Below are 21,009 nucleotides of genomic sequence, written 5' to 3' on the forward strand. Positions count from 1 at the left end.
GCTCGTGCATGAGTCGCAAAAAGTTGGTTTACAGGTGCAACAGGTGATTAAGAAAGCAAATGGAATTTTGTCCTTCATTGCTAGAGGGATGGAGTTTAAGACTAGGGAGGTTATGCTGCAATTGTATGAGGTGTTAGTGAGGCCACACCTGGAGTATTATGTTCAGTTTTGGTCTCCTTACTTCAGAAAGGACGTACTGGTGCTGGAGGGTGTGCAGAGGAGATTCACTAGGTTAATCCCAGAGCTGAAGGGTTGGATTATGAGAAGAGGTTGAGTATACTGGAACTGTACTCGTTGGAATTTAGAAGGATGAGGGGGGGATCTTATAGAAACATATAAAATTATGAAGGGAATAGATAGGATAGATGCGGGCAGGTTGTTTCCACTGGAGGATGAAAGCAGAACTGGGGGCATAGCCTCAAAATAAGGGGAAGTAGATTTAGGACTGAGTTTAGAAGGAACTTCTTCACCCAAAGGGTTGTGAATCTATGGAATTCCTTGCCCAGTGAAGCAGTAGAGGCTTCTTCATTAAATGTTTTTAAGATATAGATTGTTTTTTGAAGAATAAAGGGATTAAGGGTTATGGTGTTCGGGCCGGAAAGTGGAGTTGAGTCCACAAAAGATCAGCCATGATCTCATTGAATGGCAGAGCAGGCTCAAGGGGCCAGATGGCCTACTCCTGCTCCAAGTTCTTTTGTTTCTGAGGTTATAAACCAGTGACTGTTTTCAGACGTGTCCCTCATTTGGCTTTAAAAGAAGTGTTTTGGGATGCCTCGAGTTTCTGAAGGAGTGCTTTATGAATGCAAGGTCTTGCTCTGTAATTTTTTCCCCCTTCTCGCTGGTCCCAATTCCCTCCCAAAAGGTGCTAATTCTCCTAGACTTGATTCCATAGGCACTCAGCACCTCCCCATTTACTCAGGCAAGTAACCTTTTCTCACATGTACGTCGGAGTAATAGCAAACTCGGTTATTGCATGATGTGGAGATGCCGGCGTTGGACTGGGGTGAGCACAGTAAGAAGTCTTACAACACCAGGTTAAAGTCCAACAGGTTTGTTTCAAACACGAGCTTTCGGAGCACGGCTCCTTCTTCATCTGAATATTTCTTCAGATTCACCTGAAGAAGGAGCCGTGCTCCGAAAGCTCGTGTTTGAAACAAACCTGTTGGACTTTAACCTGGTGTTGTAAGACTTCTTACTGGGTTATTGCAGGCATTGCAGCTAGACTTGACCCTGTTGTTGTTGCCATCTGTCTAACAGGAACCACTGAATGTGAACAGGACTGAGGTCCAGCACCATTTTTCTGTGGCTCTCACGGCATAAAAGCAACAACAGGAAGTACCAATTTCATAAAAAGAATTACATCAATAAATATTAAATAATGATAACAAATATATTGATTTCTACTAATAGATGTTTTATATCATAAAGTAACCACAGTAGTTCCAAAGTACACTGAATTACAATAATTTACAGAATATCATAAATTAATTAAATATCGATTAGAATTATTTAATCATTGAAATGTTGATCAGCTTATCACTGCATATAACAGATCGTTAGTAATAAATTAATAGTTGTCTTCGACAGCATAGTACAATAATGGTTTGAATAATCATCTCACTTGGATACAGAGGCCAATTACCCAATTGGCATGCTGTGTATACTGTGTGATAACACAGGACATAGAATGGTGACATTGTTCCTGTAAAAACACTCAGCCCTTGATTTCTGCAAAACGTTCTGGGGGAATAACCCTTTCAGTCACCCATTCTGAACATCAAAAATATTTTATTCATCCTTTTAGTGCTGGCCATGATTATTACTCAGCAAGTACACAGTTCAGTGCAGTTCCCCTCTCCACGCTCCCCTCCCTTAGTGAAGAAGACCGGAACGTGTGGAGAGAGGTCCACTGACCCCATAATGGTCAAGAGGATTAGTGAAGGAGAGAAAACAAATGGCCAGAATTTTGATGGCCTTATTAAGACCTTTCAGCTCAGTGCATCTCATTCATCAAACCTGCCATCTCCCCATCCCCATTACAGCATCCAACTGCTCAATAAATGAGCTCAATGTCTTGCTTCCAGTGTGGTCACCACCTCAGGACATTATAACATCTGAAAGTCATGTAATCCCAATAGTGCAGAAGGAGGCCATTTCGCCCATCGTGTCTGAACCGAGACTCTGAAGGCTCGCCATATCTAGGCCCACGGCCCACCCTATCCGTGTAACCCAGTAACATCATCTATCCTTTTGGACACAAAGGGATAATTTAGCATGGTCAATCCACCTAACCTGTGCATCTTTGGATAAGTCATCACTTTAATCTCATTTCAGACAGAACCCCGCATCGGACAGCATGGTAGCACAAATGGTTAGCACTATGGCTTCACAACACTAGGGTCCCAGGTTCGATTCCCCGCTGGGTCACTGTCTGTGCAGAGTCTGCACGTTCTCCCAATGTCTGCGTGGGTTTCCTCTGGGTGCTCCTGTTTCCTCCCACAGTCCAAAGACGTGCAGGTTAGGTGGATTGGCTATGCTAAATTGCCCTTAGTGTCCAAAAAGTTTAGGAGGGGTTATTGGGTTACGGGGATAGGGTGGAAGTGAGGTCTTAAGTGGGTCAGTGCAGGTGCAGTGGGGCGAATGGCCTCCTTCTGCACTGTATGTTCTATCTGGCAGCGCATAATTGTCTAGTTTAGAAGTCTGTTTAAATGGTTACATGATCACCTTGGGAAAAAAAATGTAAACCAGGCCAAATTTACATCCTTGACTAGGTTCACTAGTTTGGAGGAGCTGCTCACAATTCTTTCCCTCCAAAATATTCCAGGTTATTATTTGTTTTTCCATGGGGAGGAGTGTCTATATTGGGTTGTACAAGGTGCCAGTTGTGCGGGTCAGGGGGGCTGGGCCTGATGGTCTTCTCTTGTGCATTACTATTTGTACGGACATGTTAAATTTTCTAAATGTGACAGTTAAACACAGTAGGCATGTACAATCTAAAAAGGTATCACCTGTGTGACGGTTAATACTTTTTTTTCCAATTAAGGAGGCAATTTAGCGTGGCCAATCCACCTACGCTGCACATCTTTGGGTTGTGGGGGCAAGACCCATGCAGACACAGGGAGAATGTGGCAACGCCACACAGGCAGTGACCCAGGGCTGAGATTGAACCTGGGTCCTCGGTGCTGTGAGGCAGCAGTGTTAACTACTGCTCTCGTGAATAGGTTCATTCTAATTAAATGGTTGGACTGTATTGCTCTGAATATTGCCAATGCTTCCTCCCGTTAGGTTAAACATTGAAATTGGTCTTGCAGAAACAGACTGAAAATATAAGAATATTAAAGTGTTTGGGTTGTAGAGGTGAGACCCATGCAGACACGGGGAGAATGTGGAAACTCCACACAGACAGTGAGCCAGGACAGAATGAAAAGCTTGCGTCTACATGGTCCTGAGATCTATTCAACAATATATGTGATAGATATAATTCTAACCACATCTTAGCTCTCTGAAAGCCAGAATACTGATAGTCCAGGAGACACGCAATAACAATAGAAATGACCATTTGTGATATCAGCAAGTGGACACATTGCTTTTATTAAAAAGCATTTCATTTCTATTATTCTGGTGGAGGGGTTAATGTGTGTTAAAATATTGGACCGAGGAACATCAGGCAAACAAAATGAGCATTAATTTGCTCTCACCAATGATCATTAATAAGCTTCTGTGATGACAAAAGAAAAATAATATTTGTTTTGACATTACACTGAATCAAAGAGCTTGGCAGAACAATTCCATGCATTTGTCCCTCAGTAGTTTTCTCTTCATTTTCTCCTGCACATTGTGCCTTATGCTGGTATACACCTCCATGGGCCTCAGTTGCCCTCTGGTTCCAAACCCTCGTGGTAGTGTGTGAACATGCATGACAAGCATTGGCAGGCTGACTGCAAATGGGCATCACAGCCATTTCTAATGTTGTCACGTCGCCCAATACTCTCACCATACAACAGCCACATGGGTGTTCCTTCCAAGAGTTGGGCCTTCCAGGAATGGGGTCAGCAAACAAGAACCTGTCACTGCTACTATTCCAGCTGGCACCACCTAAACTCAGCACAAATCAGGGTGGATGTGGCTCAGTTCCATATGAAGCAGCGGCAGGTTTTTGCATTAATGCACAGCTTCACTTTAACACCATTAACACATTGGTTAATACTCATAAAGATACTCATAAAAACAGCAATTGACCTGACCTCGGAGAATACAGACTTCAAAAACAACAAGCAAAAAAACTGTATGTTACCCGAGTCATAGACAACCAACAGAAAGAAAGAGTCAAGTGATTAATTCACTGATTATGGTTCAGCACAACAGTGCTTTATAGCAAGGATTGAGGTAAGTGCAAGGCTGTTTAATAATCACAATGTCAGCTTCAGCACTTGCATGCTTTGAGTTCTGGTCTTTGATGGAGGATTCCATGACTGGTATCATTTTGTGTCCAGTTCACTGAAGCTGCCTGAAGATGAACAGTCATCGCATTGTGGAGGTAGTTGAATGATAAAGCCAGTATTGTCTCCCCTATCTTACCATACAGATATGGCAAACTGTTATGCGTATCCCTTCAATCCCAAGCAATTTTTTGCTTTCAATATACTCTGCTCCTGGTAAAAAACAAGAACAGCATTCAGGCTCAGCCTCCTTTCTTGACGTCCATGTGTCTCTCTCTCTCTCCATTCTTACTTCTGATACAGTCCAACAACAGAGAGGCACAAGTGCTCGATGCCAGGTAGTGAATACTTGTGATGTGCATCTGACCCTCCGCCTTCTCGTTCTCTCCTGGCACAACACATGCCATCAGTGGAAGAAGAAACAAAAACCAAAGATGGCACCTTCTCTCAGGAAAAGAGTGAACTTAGCCTGGTCAGGTCATCTCTTTCTCTCTCGATATAGCTCATCCCGTATCAAAGTAATTCGATTCTGCTTCTTTAAGACGTGCTTCCTCTGAACATTTGACGATGCAATTTGTCTGTAAAAAGATTTTAAAATACTTTTATTCTAATGTAAATAACGATGTGCAGGACATTCTTCAGTCCATGCCCTCACTTCCCAAATAAATGCTCTTTACCTGAGACAATTACAGTACAATTACAGTAACTTTGCCAAATGGGGAAAAATTGTGGCTTGATGAACTGGGATTGTTTCCCCTTATAATAGAGAAAGGTTAACAGAAAATGTAAAAATAGTTGTCCAAAGCTATGAAAGAATAAACAAGGAAAAACCATTTCCATTGGTAGAAGTATCAGTAACCAGAGGGCACAGATTTAAGGGGTGCGATTCTCCGCAGTAAAGGCTGCCGTGGGACAGGCCGTGACCCACGGTAGCCTTCACGGCCACTTCCGGGGCCGATTCTCCCCCCCGGGTGGGGCTAGGAGCGCGGCCCCGTGCGTCATGGCCTTGACGACGGTCGTCAAGGCCGCACGTCAAGCGTCACGGCGGCTGACGCGGCCGATGACGTCAGCCGCGCATGCGCAGGTTGGACAACGCCAACCCGCACATGCGCAGTTGCCGTCTTTCTCCTCAGCCGCCCGGCAAGACGTGGCGGCTTGATCTTGCCGGGGGCGGAAGGGAAAGAGTGCGTCTGTTTTGGACGCTGGCCCGACAATCGGTGGGCACCGATCGCGGGCCTGTCCCCTCCCGAGCACAGTCATGGTGCTCCCGTGCCAATCGGGCCTCTAGATGCCCCAAATGGGCATCTGGCGCCCGTTTCACGACGGCAGCGAGCAGGTGTGTTTGCTGCCGTGGTGAAACGGGCGTGAAGGGCCGGCCGCTCGGCCTCGGAGAATCGCCGCTCGCCATAAAAAAATGGCGAGCGGCGATTTGTGGCGTGGATCGGGCGTGGGGGGGGAGGGGGAGAATAGCGTGCGGGTGTGAAAAATGTCGGGAGGCCCTCCCGCTATTCTCCCACCCAGCGTGGGGGGCGGAGAATCGCGCCCAAGATTTTTGAAACATGAACCAGAGGGAATAGGAGGAGATTTCTATATTTTGTTTTATACAAGTTATGATCTGGAAGGCGCTGTCCAAAAGTATAGTGCAAGCAGATTCAATCAGAAATTGGGTGTATACTTGAAAAGGAAAATAAGTGCAGGGCTATGGGATTATATTGGATAGCTCTTTCAAAGATCCGACACTGGATCTTGTTATTGAAATAGCATTCCCGATCAGTGGAGTTCAGATCCCATCTTTGCATACATTAAATTCAGTTATCAAAGAATCTGGAAATAGCTGGTATCAGCAAAAGTGACGTAGATCTGTAGGATTGTTGTTAAAAAAAAAATCAACTTGTTCATTAACATCCTTTAGGGAAGTAAGCCTGCTGTCCTTGCCAGCTTTGGCTCATATTTGACCCCTGTCTAACACCAAGAGCATTTGAGTAACTTAGCACTCAGTTATATCAAGATGTTACAAAGAAGTCAAACAAAATTGACAACTTGGCCCACCAGTGTCTTATCAAGGGCACCCAGGTATGGGCAATGATTGCTAGCACCGCCCACGTCCCAGGATCGATTACCATGAAGGAACTGAACTCCCGCGTTTCCTTTCATTGCGTAAAATTTACCTTAAAATCCAAAACAGGTGTTCATTTCTGGTTCTGTGGTGTTGCTTTCTCCTGGGCTTTATGGTTTGGTGCTGTGGTGACTTTTGACGCTGTGGACCTGCACGTCCAGCTTGCTGCTGGCCACTGCTACCTCTCCTGAAAGATGAAGGCACACACATTTCCATGATCATTCTTTTTGTTTCCTTAATATTAAACCCAAATATTTAAAAACTTGGCAAACCAATTATTTACATGAGTCACAGGGTAGGATCTCCTCCCCCCAACCCCCCCCGTGTCTTCTGGTGGTGGAGGTAGCTCTGCATTTTCGCTTAGCGCACCCGCCCCACAGTCAATTAATCCCACTCCCATGATCTCTTCCTTTTAGGTAAAGATTTAAGTCCTTTGGAAAATCACCAATGAATCAGCTTCCTTTCTGTTTTTCATGAAGTGCAATGCAGAGCATAACAAACTGGCTGCAGAAAAAAACTCTTCTGATCTCCCCGCTTACTTTAGGATAACTATTTTCAATCTGTAATCTCTAGTTACTGACTCTTCTGCCATTCCCAAGTTTCTCCTAATCATCTCCTTCAAAATCCCTTCTAATTTTAAAGATGGCTATAACATTTCCACCTTGCCTTGCTCGCAGGACATTTATCATTAAATGGTTCATTTAAAAAAGAAAAATGCTCCTTTGACTTTATTTCTATCTCAAAAACTTTCAAACCTGTGGAACAGGTTTAACATGTGGCAAATTCGCAAATATTAAATAAAACAAAACAATGCCATCCGGTACCTGACAATCTCAGGTGTGATTCCGACATCTTCCATAGGCTAGACCTGAAACTTGATCCTGCACTATTTCCTCTTTCCGGATAGATACTGATCAGCCTGACCTGCATGACCACCATTCTGTTTTTTTTAAACTTCTGAATTTTAGCTTTTGTTTTGAATTTTTTTTAAACAAGGGGATCTCCTGGTATATTCAAAAATGAAAGAACTTGTATTTTCACATTATGCCTTTCATGACCTTCGGCCACCGCCCCATAAAGAGATTCGGGAATATTCTGAAATAAGGTAACTGGTGTAATGTAGGAAAAGCAACAGCCAATTTGCAGACATGAAATAAATTAGATAATCTATTGATTCGGGGATAATTACCGGCCAGAATCAAGGAGAGAATTCCCCTGCTCTTTCTTTTGAAATGTTCTAGCGCGGGGGGGGGGGGGGGCAGACAGACATCCAGAAGCTGACACCGCTGACAGTGCAACACTCGCTCAGAACTCCAGTGGCGGGCCATCCTGGATTTGATGCTTAAGTTTCTGGTGTGAAACGTATCCATGGCATTCGGACTCCGAGGTGGGAGTGCTCGCCATTGAGGCATGGCTGAAAGCTCTTGTTGTCTTCTCACTTTCCCACACAATATTTTAAACAAGGTGACTGTTGGCACTGTACAAGGACCAGGACCCGGTTCGGATTCCCATCAGCACCTTTTTAAAGCCAAGAAACACTGAAGGTATTAAGAGTAGAAAAGCTAGCTGCGGGACTGAGCCGTTTCCAAGTTCGCTTGTCCACCATCAATACCCGTGTGAAGCATCTGCTCCCAATGAAGATTGTCGGCTTGTCATAAGGGAAGCCCAAGTCTACCTTGTGCCACTTTGCAATACATTGTGTTACTTCGCCAAACTGGCTACGAAATGGTTAAAATCTCCCAAAGTGTAATAGTTAACCTAGATAAACTTACGTTGTGTCCAACTGGCAAAACTGTGAACACATTCTGTCCTTGGAATTTGCACATTCGCACCTTGGAGTTGATCTTTTGCGGCGTGTTGCTGGACTTCCTAAACCATAAGGTGTGGTTTTCCTGTTATAAAAACAGTTAAGTGTGATTACCAAGGAGAATCTTTATGGCACTATTACACACAAGAGACACACTATCAAAAGGAAATTCAAAATCCTATAGGCCTGTTTATGGGTATTTACAGATTTTGTGATACTTGGGTTTAAATGGCGATGTACCTTAACCCCGTTGGGAAAATAGGTGACAATTATGTACAAAAAACAACTTGGTACAGACATATCCAATTAACAATGCTGCTGTGAGTTTGTCGAACAGAATAATTTCTAAGCAGTGATTAATGGAAAAAGCACAAATATTTGAAATGCAGATAACAGGATATAGTAGAAACTTAGAGCTGGTTCCATCTATTAAGCAGATTACAACAACTTTCAGTTATGTAGTACCTTTAAAAAGGTACTAAAATATCCAAAGGCACGTCACAGGAATGGAAGTCTGGCACCAGCTACTGAACCAAAGAAGGACATATTGCAATGGATGACCTAAAGCTCAATAAAATAGGCAAGGTTTAAGGAGGGACTTAAAAGAGAGAATAGGGAGGCAGAAGTTTTAGGAAGGGAATTCCATGCATGGACATGACAGAGAGTCTGGAATTACAGGAATACAAAGATCTTGCAGGGTTACAAAGCTGGAGGAAATTTCAGAGATTGGGAGGGTTGAGGATCTGACATCTCCAACTTTGAGACATACTTTAAATTATGGTTTACATGGTAACTGACTTGAATGGCAGCAAGTGCTTCTTAAAAGTTCCCTTTCACTCACCAATAGCACTTCTCATGCTTTTTGTGAGTACCCCTGGTTTGATCTTGGGTGGGTCCAGTTTAAAGTAATTGCACACCCAGCCCGCCCAAATGCATGAGTATGATAAAAGTTTCACAAAATATGAAGATTAAGTGGCACCTCAAGATAGCACCTTATCTTATCTTGCTACTCACAATAAGTGGCTCTTTGATTAATTTCTTGTATTGAGGGCACAGGACGATCCACCTCACCACACTCTCACAAAATGCTGGAAACATTCAACATATCAGGCAGCTTCAGTGGGGGTGAGAAACAGAGTGACTGTTTCAGGATTGTGACTTTGTTTCAGAACCAAATGAAGTTAGTGATGGAGGTTTCTGGCAAGTAAGACCCAAATAGTGGGTCGCAGCGCCTAATGGGGTTGCAGAGGTGATATTTGGAGTCATGCCTTCTCTGAGGCGCAAAGGAGACTGTAGAGGACACTGCCCAGTCTGGAGGCTCTGGCAGGACAGCCCTTGATCCACTAGGGCCATATCACCAGGCAGCAAGGGGTGCTGGTGGTGAGCACACAGCACCCTGGAATATCAGAAATCCCTTTTAGAGAAGATTGGATCTCCTCATTTGGCATGTTCTAGGATAGAGGGGACTGCAAATGAAACAGAATTTTCTTTTGATGTGGCATTTGATTTATTGGCACCTTTTATCTCCCCCCCCCCCCCCAACCAACCAACAAATGCTGCCATTAAGGTCTGCTCCTCCCTCAGTTGAGGATTTCTGTTTCTTTTATCTTGGCTAACTTTCTTCCAGTTCTGGATGTGCCCCAAGCCCCTCTCTCTACCCACCTGCTGTTTTCCAGGATTTCCTGTTGTCGAGTTCAGACCCTCCCCCTCCATCCCCAACACAGTATTTTGTACTGCAGAAGAGCCATTTAATTTTTGTTCCTCTCCTCACAGAAACTGCCAGACCCGCTGGGTTTATCCAGCATTTTCGGGGTTTATTTCAGATTTCTGGCACCCGCTGCATTTTGCTTCCATTACGGCATTTCGCTTCACTCACCCAGGCGTATTGATCCAGATGATATCCTTGTGGCAGAAGTAGATGCACTCCTTGTCTTTCAGGTTGTTGCAAGAACAGCGCTTGTCTCTCCTCAGATGCTGAACGTTGGCCTCACTGGACCCCGGCAAGCGGAAGCCACAACCTATAGCAAAAAAAAACATCACTTGTTTTAAAAAAAACAATATTAATTTTCTGCATAATACAAACACGGCATCGCGGGACACACCGTAATAGAGATAGAGAATTGGCCGCGGCTGCATTGTGTTCGGTGCAATTGCTGCAGGAATTACAACAACGTTTATAGAATTGTCACGTTTGCCCTGGAACATTTTATTTTGCATCTCCCCGACTTGATACATCTCTGCATTTAACGGGCTCCCGAGGTCCCTCAAGAGTTCACATTAGCAGATGAAGGTTCAATTTCCAACACATTTGAAAAATCAAGATGCTCTGAAGAATAATTAACTCTGCTTCTCCACTGATGCCGAGTTTTTTTTCCAGCACTTTAAAAAATATTTTTGATTCAACTGGATTGGATTTTTGATGGGGTGGGGAGGGGAGAGTTTAGAGCATCCGCCTTTTTTTTTAAGGAATTAATTGCTGAGAAGATCTCATTAATTGGTGCAAACCAAATATTCTGAAAATGGGTCTCTTCGGGAATCTCAATTGTGACAAATTTGCAACAAATGAACCAGGGGGACCACTCAATACATGGCTAACATTGCCATTTGCATGGGGCGGGGGGGGGGGGGATTCAATTCTGAACGTGTCCAATGTGCTAAAATTGTTAGTCATTAGCCCTTGTCCGCACTCCAAAGCCGGAGATGATTTGTGAGTGCATAGTCTGCAATTACAACCCGTGACGGATAGAAGAACAAAAATAGCAAAAAAACAATAAAATCACACGTTAAAAAAAATCTTATTATTCGCGCAATCTAATCAGACACGACAGCGCAGCAAACACACGCGTGCAAAATATAAACTGTCAAAACAGTGCATCTAATTTAACCTTTAAATCCAAAACTCCTGTTTATAAACACCTACCAGCTTCCAATAAAACAAGAGCAGCCGCCACAGTAAACAATCCTCTCAAGTTGCAGCCCATCTTGGCTGAGTGTTATTTTAGACCTGGTCGGGACACTGAGCCCTCTGCAGTACAGGGAATGTGTTATTTGCACATAGACCCGGACGCTCTCTGATCCTGTGCGTTGTGACTGAGCGCCTTGCGATATGCCCTTGTTTATATACATCTGACGCAAAGTCAAGACAACACCTACCCGCATGTGAGGATTCAGGGCTGGTGAAAGGAAGCCGCACACGCTGTTAAAATACTCCCTCGCACCAACCACATACCAGAGCCTGTCAATCATGCACGAAACCAGTGGCATTTTTCGATTTACGCGGGCTGAGTATCCCTGCATTAAAAAAAAAATGCCTTTTTAGGTTAAGAGTGAGATAAAGAGGAAGTAAAATTGACTCATGCTCTGCATTCCAGAAGCCCCAGCCACGTTCCTTTAACCCACACCATGTGACCGTTTCTATTGGGGAGCAACTTTTGAAATCGCTCATTCATTCATTCATTCATTACATTTGAAGTGTACTTGGTGATGAAATCTTTTTAAAAGAGTCGATTAAAAGGCAAAGCTTTTGTCGTCGTGACGAGAAGGACGTAGACTGCGGCCTCCACAAAGAATATGCGGCAAAACCTCGCTTGCCTAAACCTCGGCAACCACTGACTGAAACTGGCTTCCAATTAAGTTCATGAGGCGGGTTTTCAGAGAGCGGCTGACTCATGTGTCCCCACCTTGTCAGTGCCGAGAGAAAATAAAGGCTAAAAGTGAAGCCAAACTGCTTAATCATACAGCCAGCCTTGGCTTAATTTGGTAGCACCCTCCGTACTGAAGAAAGACCCCTGACCTGAAACGTTACCTGTTTCTCTTTCCACAGCGGCTGCCAGACCTGCTGAGCTTTTTCTGCATTTGCTGTCTTTGCTGCAGATCCCCATTGTGTGGAGTATTGTGGACAATTCTGGGTGCCACGCTATGGGAAGGATGTGAATACATTGGAGAGAGCACAGAAGAGATTTACATGAATTGTTCCAAGGACGAGTAACTTCAGTTATGAGGACAGATTGGAGAGGGTGGGAAACGTGCAGGGGTACAGGGGAAAGGCAGGGGAATGGCACTAAGTCATGATGCTCTCTTGGAGAGCCGGTGCAGACATGATGGGCCGAATGGACTCCTTCTGCGTCGTAATAATTCTGTGATAAAGTGTGGTTGACTCTTAACTGCCCTGTGAAATGGCCTCAGAAGCCACTCATTTGAACTGAACGGCAACAAACACTGGCCGTGTCAACCATGCCCACATCCCATGTAAAGAATTTTTAAAAGTATTCTTTTCAGTGAGTGGGAGGTTGGGAGTGAATGAACAGGGATACAAGATGAAATGTAGAGCTTTTGGACCCAGAGTAGAAGATTCTGAAGCTGTGGAAAACAGTGCTGAATTTAGCAGTATTGAAGCAGAGAGCATTTCAATATTTAAGAATAAACTAGATTGGAGAAAATGGGGTATCCAGGGGTCTGAAAATAGAGTAGACACATGAGATTAAGATTATTGCTCATGTGAACGAACGTAGAGCTGAATTGTAAAGTGCGTAAATGTGTGTGTTTAAAACTGGGGGGTTTGACAAAGAATCAGGAAGCTGGCGAAATGAAATGAAAATGAAAATCGCTTATTGTCACGAGTAGGCTTCAATGAAGTTACTGTGAAAAGCCCCTAGTCGCCACATTCCGGCGCCTGTCCGGGGAGGCTGGTACGGGAAAATACACAATGTAAGTACATAGACACAGGCATCGGGTGAAGATGGGCTGGTTTAGCACAGTGGGCTAAGACAGCTGGCTTGTCATGCAGAACAAGGCCAGCAGCACAGGTTCAATTCCCATTCCAGCCTCCCCAAATAGGCACTGGAATGTGGCGACTAGGGGCTTTTCAAAGTAACTTCATTGAAGCCTACTTGTGACAATAAGTTATTATTATATGTGTGAAGAGATCAGATCAGTCCCTAAATCCATCAGTTCATAAGAGGGTCGTTTAGGAGTCTGGTCACAGCGGGGAAGAAACTGTTTTTAAATCTGTTACTGCGTGTTCTTAGACTTTTGTATCTTCTGCCCGATGGAATAAGTTGGAAGAGTGAGTAAGCCAGGTGGGAGGGGTCTTTGATTATGCTGCCCATTTTCCCAAGGCAGAGGGAGGTGTAGACAGAGTCAATGGATGGGAGGCAGGTTTGTGTGATGGACTGGGCAGTGTTCACAACTCTCTGTAGTTCCTTATGTTCTTAGGCCGAGAGTTACCATACCAGGCTGCGACGCAGCCAGATAGAATGCTTTCTATGGTACATCTGTAAAAGTTAGTAAGAGTCAGTGTGGACATGCTGAATTTCCTTCGTTTCCTGAGGAAGTTTAGGCGCTGTTGTGCTTTCTTGGTCGTAGTGTCGACGTGGGTGGACCAGGACAGATTTTGGTGATGTGCACACATCATTTGAAGCTGTGAACCATCTCCACCTCGGCCCCGTTGATGCAGACAGAGATGTGTACAATACTTTGCTTTCTGAAGTCAATGACCAGCCCTTTAGTTTTGCTGATATTGAGGGAGAGATTGTTGTTGTTACCCCACTTCACTAGATTCTCTATCTCCCTCCTGTATTCTGACTCATCGTTGTTCGACATCTAACCCACTACGGTTGTATCACCACCAAACGTATCGATGGGGTTGTAGCCAAATTTTGCCACGCAGTCGTGTGTGTAGAGGGAGTATAGTAGGGGGCTAAGTACACAGCATTGCGGGGCCCCGGTACTGAGGACTATCATGGAAAATGTTGTCGTTTATCCTTACTGATTGTGGTCTATGGTTCAGGAAGTCGAGGATCCAGTTGCAGAGTGAGGAGCCAAGTCTTAGGATTTTGAGCTTTGATTATGAACTTGGCTGGGAGTATGGTGTTGAAAGCGGTGTGTAGTCAATAAATAGGAGTCTGATGTAGGAGTCCTTGTTGTCGAGATGCTCCAGGGATAAGTGTAGGACTAGGGAAATGGTGTCCGGTTGCGGTGATATGCGAATTGCAATGGATCAAGGCATTCTGGAAGTATGGAGTTGATGTGCCTCATCACCAACCTCATGAAGCACTTCATTACAATCAATGTCAGGGCCATCGGATGATAGTCATTTAGGGTTGTTGCCTGGTTCTTCTTTGGCACCGTTATGAGGGGGCTTCTTGAAGCAGGTGGGGACCTCGGAACGGAGAAGGGAGATGTTGAAGATGTCTGCGAGCACATCTGCCAGCTGGTTCGTGCAGGATCTGAGTGCATGACCAGGGACCCCGTCATCTTCCGAAGGTTCACTTTCAAGAAGGCCGATCTGACTTTGGAAGCTGCAATGGTGGGTGTGGGCGTGTCCGAGGATGCTGGGACAGTCGATAGTGGTTTGATGGTTTTCTGCTCAAACTGAGTATAAAATGCGTTGAGTTCATCAGGGAGGCGTGCCCTGCTGCCGGAAATTCTGCTCGGGTTTGCTTTGTCGGCCGATATGTTGTTTAGCTCTTGCCACAACTGACGAGAGTCTGTAATGCTAGTCTGTGACTCTAGTTTGATTTCTAATTGACTTTGCGGAGGTCGTACCTGGATTTCTCATATAGATCAGGGTCGCCTGACTTGAACGCCTCGGACCTGACCTTCAGTAGTTCATCAATTCCCTGATTATGCCATGGTTCTGGTTGGGAAACGTACATACTACTTTCATTTGGCACGCATTCGTCTACACATTTGCTGATGTTGCTTGAGATGGAACATTTATTTGTGAAGAGAGGTTGGATAGGCTTGGGTTGTTTTCATTGCAGCAGAGAAGACTGAGGGGTGACTGGATTGAGGTGTACAAGATTCTGAGGGGTATGGACAGTGTGAATAGGGAGCAGCTGTTCCCCTGATGTTGAAGGAACAGTTACGAGGGGACACAAGCTCAAGGTGAGGGTCAGGAGGTTTAAGGGATGTGAGGATAAATGTTTTTACCCAGAGGGTGATGATGGTCTGACATGCACTGCCTGGGAGGGTGACAGAGGCGGGTAGCCTCACATCCTTCTAAGAAGTACCAGGATGTCATAACATTCAAGACTATGGGCCAAGTGCTGGTAAATGGGATTATGTAGGTAGGTCAGCTGTTGTTCACGTGCCAGTGCAGATGGGCCGAAGGACCTCTCCTGCACTGTGTGGTTCTGTGAGTTAACTGGAACTTGCCTGTTTAAAGTAAAGCAAGAGCACAGCAGCAAATAACCAGCAAATAAGTAGAAGTGTGAATAACATTGAGTGTCATGGCTTGGCAGATCAATCCGTCAGGGAGTAGGGATCACACATGGGACTGAGACTAACAGAGTATGGAGGTCTCCGCTGTTGTGGTTTGGGAGAGGGAGGGCATTGAGGCGATAGACTTGCATGGCTGCTCTGCAGTTATTTAACAGCTGAATGGCTGTCAATTAGCTTGAGTCAGGACTTCTGCAACTCAGCAACGGGAAATGCTGCATCAGAGAACTGTTAGCCATTCAGAGGCTGGTAGTTCTGCAGTGTCAACAGCGCCACCAAGAGCGGTGGCCACTGCTAGTACTCCAGCGAGATCTGCACAAAGATGTGCTGACCCGGGAGCTGGAACCAGAGGCAAGTCTGGGGGTCTTACTGAGGTTAGGTTGGTGTGCCCTGGTGAGGGGAGTCATTGGGGGTGGAGGGGGGGGATGGGTATATAAGATATCAGGAAGGGGAAGCTGTGGAAGGGTTTACACCTCTGATGGGCCCGGGGGACCCGATAAGGACAGTTTGTTCCCCCAACCCCATTTGCATCCCCCCCACCCCCGACACCAGCTCATGCAGGGAAAGCTGCCAGGCTGGATACTTGTGGTGGGCCTTTCAGGATGAGGCCCTTAAATCGACATTGATTGGCCACTTAAGGGCTTCAATTGAGTAGCGGGCAGACAGGTTGTTCAACTGCAACTGCCCCTCCCCAACCACACAGGTAAAATAGTAGTGGGTGTAGGGGTAGGCAAGATAACAGCACGCACAACACCCATTGGATATTCCAAATCTCCGCCTTCAAACCAGCCAGTAGAGAATCATTAAATCCAGTCCATGGCTTACGGACACGCTTGGATCAGGAGATTATCATAGAATCATAGAATGTACAGTGCAGAAGGAGGCCATTCGGTCCATCAAGTCTGCACCAGCCCTTGTAAAGAGCCCACACCTCCATCCTATCCCTGTAACCTAGTATCCCCACCGAACCTATTTGGAAACTAAGGGCATGGCCAATCCACCTAACCTGCACATCGTTGGACTGTGGGAGGAAACCGGAGCACCCAGAGGAAACCCAAGCAGGGCAGAATGTGTAGATTCCGCACAGACAGTAACCCAAGTTGGGAATCAAACCTGGGACCTTGGAGCTGTGAAGAAACAGAGCTAACCATTGTGCTACTGTGCCGCCCTATTGTGCTTCTGAATTGAACAAAGAGATTGTGTAGGAGTGGGCAACTTAGGATTTTTGCTGAAAAACTAAATTTCAGAACACAGCCATGCCACATACTATTGTTGGTGGGATTTTAATAGTGTTTAACATGTGTTCCATTTGTGAAAGCAGCAGTGAGCTGAAATGAGTGTTACCAGCCTTTATTAAGAGTAGATTGATGACAGGTAATTCCTGTTACTGTAGCTTGGTATTTCCCTTACAGGAATTTACATTTCTGAAAATTTATTCCCTTAAAAATGGTCTGGAAAATTCCCTTTAGCGTGTTCAGAATGTGCCTGAGCATGAAATTTCACTTCTTGAAAATAGAAACAGAAAATACTAAAAAAAAATCAGCAGCCAAAGAAGATCACAAATTAATCTTTCATCGGGGCTGGAAATGTTCATCTTTTCAGGCAATGGCAGTCCTGCTGTGTATATACCCAGTTTTTGTGGTTTCTGCTTTTACTCATCTATGACATTATTTCAATTTACCAACACTTCCTCTCACACTTACAGTTACAATGATATTCAAAAATAATCTTGCATTCAGCTGCAGAATGCCCAAAAGTGATTCAGAATTCTTTTTGTCGTGTGGACAAATGTGGCACAGAGGAATGACCCCACAGACAGTAATTGAGGTAAATTACCAGTTAATCTGGCATTGTTTTAAAGGGTGGATGTTTGCTCGGAGACTGGAAGGACCACGATACGCTTTGAATATTCCCATGAGGTCTTTTACATCCATCTGAACAGTCAGCTGTCACATAGTCTGAAGTCTCATTCGCAACATCCACACCTACTCCCCACCAACCCAACACAGCTCCCCCCCCCCCCCTCGCCCACCCAACTTCCCCTCCCCGCCACAACTCGACAGCTCCCTGCCAACCTGACCCCCTCCCCACCACACCAACACCCCTCTCCCCGGCACGTCCCCACACCACCCCACCCCCCCCCCCGCCAACCCGACACCCCCCCTCCCGATGACCCAACCCCCCCTGCTAATTCAACATCCGCCTTTCCAGAACAACCCACCATCTGTCCATCAACCTAACATTCCCCGACACCCCAATGTCCACCTACAGGGCATCACCCGACACCTTCAACCATCCAACCTGACACCCCACTCCCACCACCCTGAAACCCCACTGCCCACACGACACTCCCCCCCCCCCCCCCCCCCCACTCCAGAGGATGATCCGCCACCCCTGCCAACCAAATGCCACCCTCCAGGACATGTCTCAATGTCCCCTGCCAATCCGGCGTGCCCCCGCCAAACCAACAGCCCCTCCCCAGCATGACCTAACATCCCCATCTCCCATTCACTTAGCTTTGAAAGTCACCTTCTCCCTTTCAATGGTCTTTTTAAACTCACCTGCTTTACGGCAGCTAGTGCTGTAAAAAGAGGGCATGTCATCCTTGCTGTGCTCCTTTTACACCTTGCCATTAGACCTTTGAGATATTTTGCTGCTTCAGTCTCACCCGACCTGAGTCAGGAAGTAACTTGTCACAGAGTGAAATCTGCCACTGTTTGACATTCCAAGGGAGTTCCAGGCCATAATCTTATGATTTAGATGCCATAGTGCTAACCTGAGCTAAGTTGGTACAATTGCTATTTGTCCTTCACCACTTTTTAAATTGGATTCTCTCTCAACTGAGAACGTAAATTTAATGAAAGACGCCATAGTCCCAGAGGACCATAGGCTTCTCTCCCCTTTTAAGACCATAAGACATAGGAGCAGAATTAGGCCACTCGGCCCATCGAGTCTGCTCCACCATTCAATCATGGTTGATAAAGCATCCCCATTCTCCAGCCTTCTCCCCATAACCCCCAATCCCCTTATTAAAAGAGAGAGCTGATGGTGGTGATTTAACTGGGGGGGGGGGGGGGGGGGGGGGGGGTGTCACCATCCCTCAAGCAAGGGGCAAGATTGAGAAGGGGGGCTTTTATGGATAACCTCAGCCTCCATAAAGGCCTCACCCTTCTCAACCTTGCCCACAGGAATTGAACCCACGCTGTTGCCTTCGCTCCAGCCAACTGAGCCAACTTCATCATTGGTGAAATAGAAAGTAAGCAACTTGAAAGGAACCAATGAGGTAGAAAGGACATGCTAAAGTAAAAAAACTCACCGTGTGTCCAGGATGGCGATCTCCAGCTTTTCTCTGAGATGAGATTGAACCAGCAGTCTGCAAAGTTGCGAATTGCTTAATTTTCCTATATCCCTTTGGGTTCCTGCCGAGAAATTTCACTGCCCAAGTAAACTTCCTATTCGTCTCTGCCATGACGATTATAACCATGGATCTTCCTCAATAAACCACTGGCTGATCCCCCACCCCCAGAATGTGCTGGAAACAGATGGGAATTTGCTGCCAGCCTCTGGAAAATCTGACAGCTGGTATGAGGGTAGGAATAGGAATGGGGACTCTCGCAGGAGGGAGGGCGTCAGCGGCACAGGTCCAAGAGGGACGCATCCATTCCTCGTGGGCCCCAGAAAAGAAAGTAAAATCTTAACCTGCTTGAGTTCCTTTACTGTCCCGTCAGGACCTGACCCACTCTGGAGAAAGCAACATCTCCACTCAAAACAGAATTAAAATCTCAGTCAAGGCTTAAGGATGTCACTGCAAGTAGATCTACATATTTAAAGGAGCACCCCAAGATTCGAGGATGGAGCAGGAAGGGGGGTGCTTTGTGGATGAGGATGGAGGTGGGCTCTTGCAGGGGGTCAGGGTTGTGGGCATTGGCAATGGTGCCACTCCTGATGGCCCTAGGGAAGTATTCGGTAAGTCCGGTGGTGGTGGCCACGCTGATGATCTGGAGGCAGTTTAGGCAGCATTTTAGGTTGGGAACTGGGTCAGGGAAGATGCCGATTAGGGGCTTGAGTCAGGAAGGATGTGATGTGTTGGGTATGCTGGGTCTGCGAGGACTGCGTTTACCATAGCAGTGAGAGAGACAGGCTTCCAACACTTGGAGAAATGTAACTCTATTTTATTGAACTCTTAACTATTAAACATACTTTAACTGTCGGTTGACACTATGCTGAGTTCACTGGAGACCTGAGGCTAACCTGACCAGACAATCTTACTACCACATGGTGGATGTTTGAGTTGTTGCTCACAGGCTCTGGCTGTCTCAGAGGCTGCATCCCAAGAGAGCGGGAAAACTGGTGCCCTCTGGCTTTTTAGTGGCCGTGTCTTGTCTGGTGATTGGCTTCTGTGTTCTGTGTGTTCATTGGTCATCCTGTGTGTCAATCAATGTCTGTCTGTGCACCATCATATACTTGTGCGTATATTATGACATCTCCCCCCTTTTAAAAATGTGTATATGTCAATAAATAGTGAGTATGTGTATGTGCCTGACTATGTACAAAGTATGTGAGCGTATTTACATGATTAGGAGCCTGACTATATGCAAAATACGTGAAAGTATTTACATGGGAAGGTGTCTAGTGCAGATAGAGTGCATACAACAAATTAGAAAGAATAATATGTACAGACGAGTAAACGAAGCACAAGGCAATAAAACATTCAGTCTATAAATTCAGTCTCTGTGGCGGGTGACAAATTCTGGGTGACCTCCTCAAGGGAGGGTCAGGGACTGCCTGCACTGGAATGGGCATAGCTGCATCCAAAGTGGAGGGTGGCAAAAGAAGCGGCAGATCGGTGACCTCTTGGAAGGGTGTGTTCTGAGGAATCAGCAGTCGAGGCGGAACATCACGTTCAGGTGGAAGCAGCTGCAGTGCCCGCCTATTGTGCCGAAGAAAAGAGCCATCATGCATGCGAACTAGAAATGATCTGGGGGCCACTTGCTTGACCACCACAGCTGTGGCAGACCAGCCACCGTCAGGTAGCTGAACACGAACTCGGTCAGAGGGACGAGAGCAGGGAGGTCTGTGTTGTGGGCGTCATACACCGACTTGCATTGGGTCTGAGACAGTTGCATTCTTTGCAGGACCGGAAAATTGTCAAGGTCCGGGATGTGGATTGCAGGCACCGTCGTCCGTAGTGTGCGGTTCATTAGCAGTTGTGCTGGAGATAGGCCAGCGGACAAGAGAGTCGCCCTGCAGGCTAGCAGTGCCAAGTTAAAATCTGAACTCGAATCAGCCGCTTTACACAGGAGTCGTTTGACAATGCGTACCCCCTTTTCAGCTTTCCCATTTGACTGGGGTTAGCAGGGGCTCGAGGTGATGTGCGTGAAATTATACCATTGGGCAAAATCCGTCCACTCCTGACTGAAGAAGCA

The 21,009-nt window shown here is 45.8% G+C and overlaps 1 protein-coding gene across 1 annotated transcript; it reads right to left on the reverse strand.

Moving 5' to 3' along the window:
• Positions 1–1,393: 1,393 nt before the first annotated feature.
• Positions 1,394–11,587, reverse strand: LOC119967027 (endothelin-2-like). Its single transcript, XM_038799033.1, has 5 exons — positions 11,283–11,587; positions 10,239–10,380; positions 8,328–8,447; positions 6,608–6,742; positions 1,394–5,017 (listed from the first exon to the last, which is right to left on the reverse strand). Exons 1-5 carry the CDS (start codon positions 11,341–11,343, stop codon positions 4,918–4,920), a joined length of 558 nt encoding a protein of 185 aa, XP_038654961.1. The 5' UTR covers positions 11,344–11,587; the 3' UTR covers positions 1,394–4,917.
• Positions 11,588–21,009: the final 9,422 nt, after the last annotated feature.

Source organism: Scyliorhinus canicula, chromosome 1 (assembly GCF_902713615.1).
Source record: "Scyliorhinus canicula chromosome 1, sScyCan1.1, whole genome shotgun sequence".
Classification (NCBI taxonomy): domain Eukaryota; kingdom Metazoa; phylum Chordata; class Chondrichthyes; order Carcharhiniformes; family Scyliorhinidae; genus Scyliorhinus; species Scyliorhinus canicula.

What these genes read in the sequence shown, in the direction of transcription:
- LOC119967027 (XM_038799033.1), bottom strand. Translation starts at nt 11,343, where the DNA reads ATGGGCTGCAACTTGAGAGGATTGTTTACTGTGGCGGCTGCTCTTGTT. An exon ending in ATCTGGATCAATACGCCTGG is followed by an intron (nt 8,448 to 10,238) that starts GTGAGTGAAGCG and finishes TTTTTATAACAG; the next exon opens with GAAAACCACACCTTATGGTT. An exon ending in CACCTGTTTTGGATTTTAAG is followed by an intron (nt 5,018 to 6,607) that starts GTAAATTTTACG and finishes ATCTTTTTACAG; the next exon opens with ACAAATTGCATCGTCAAATG.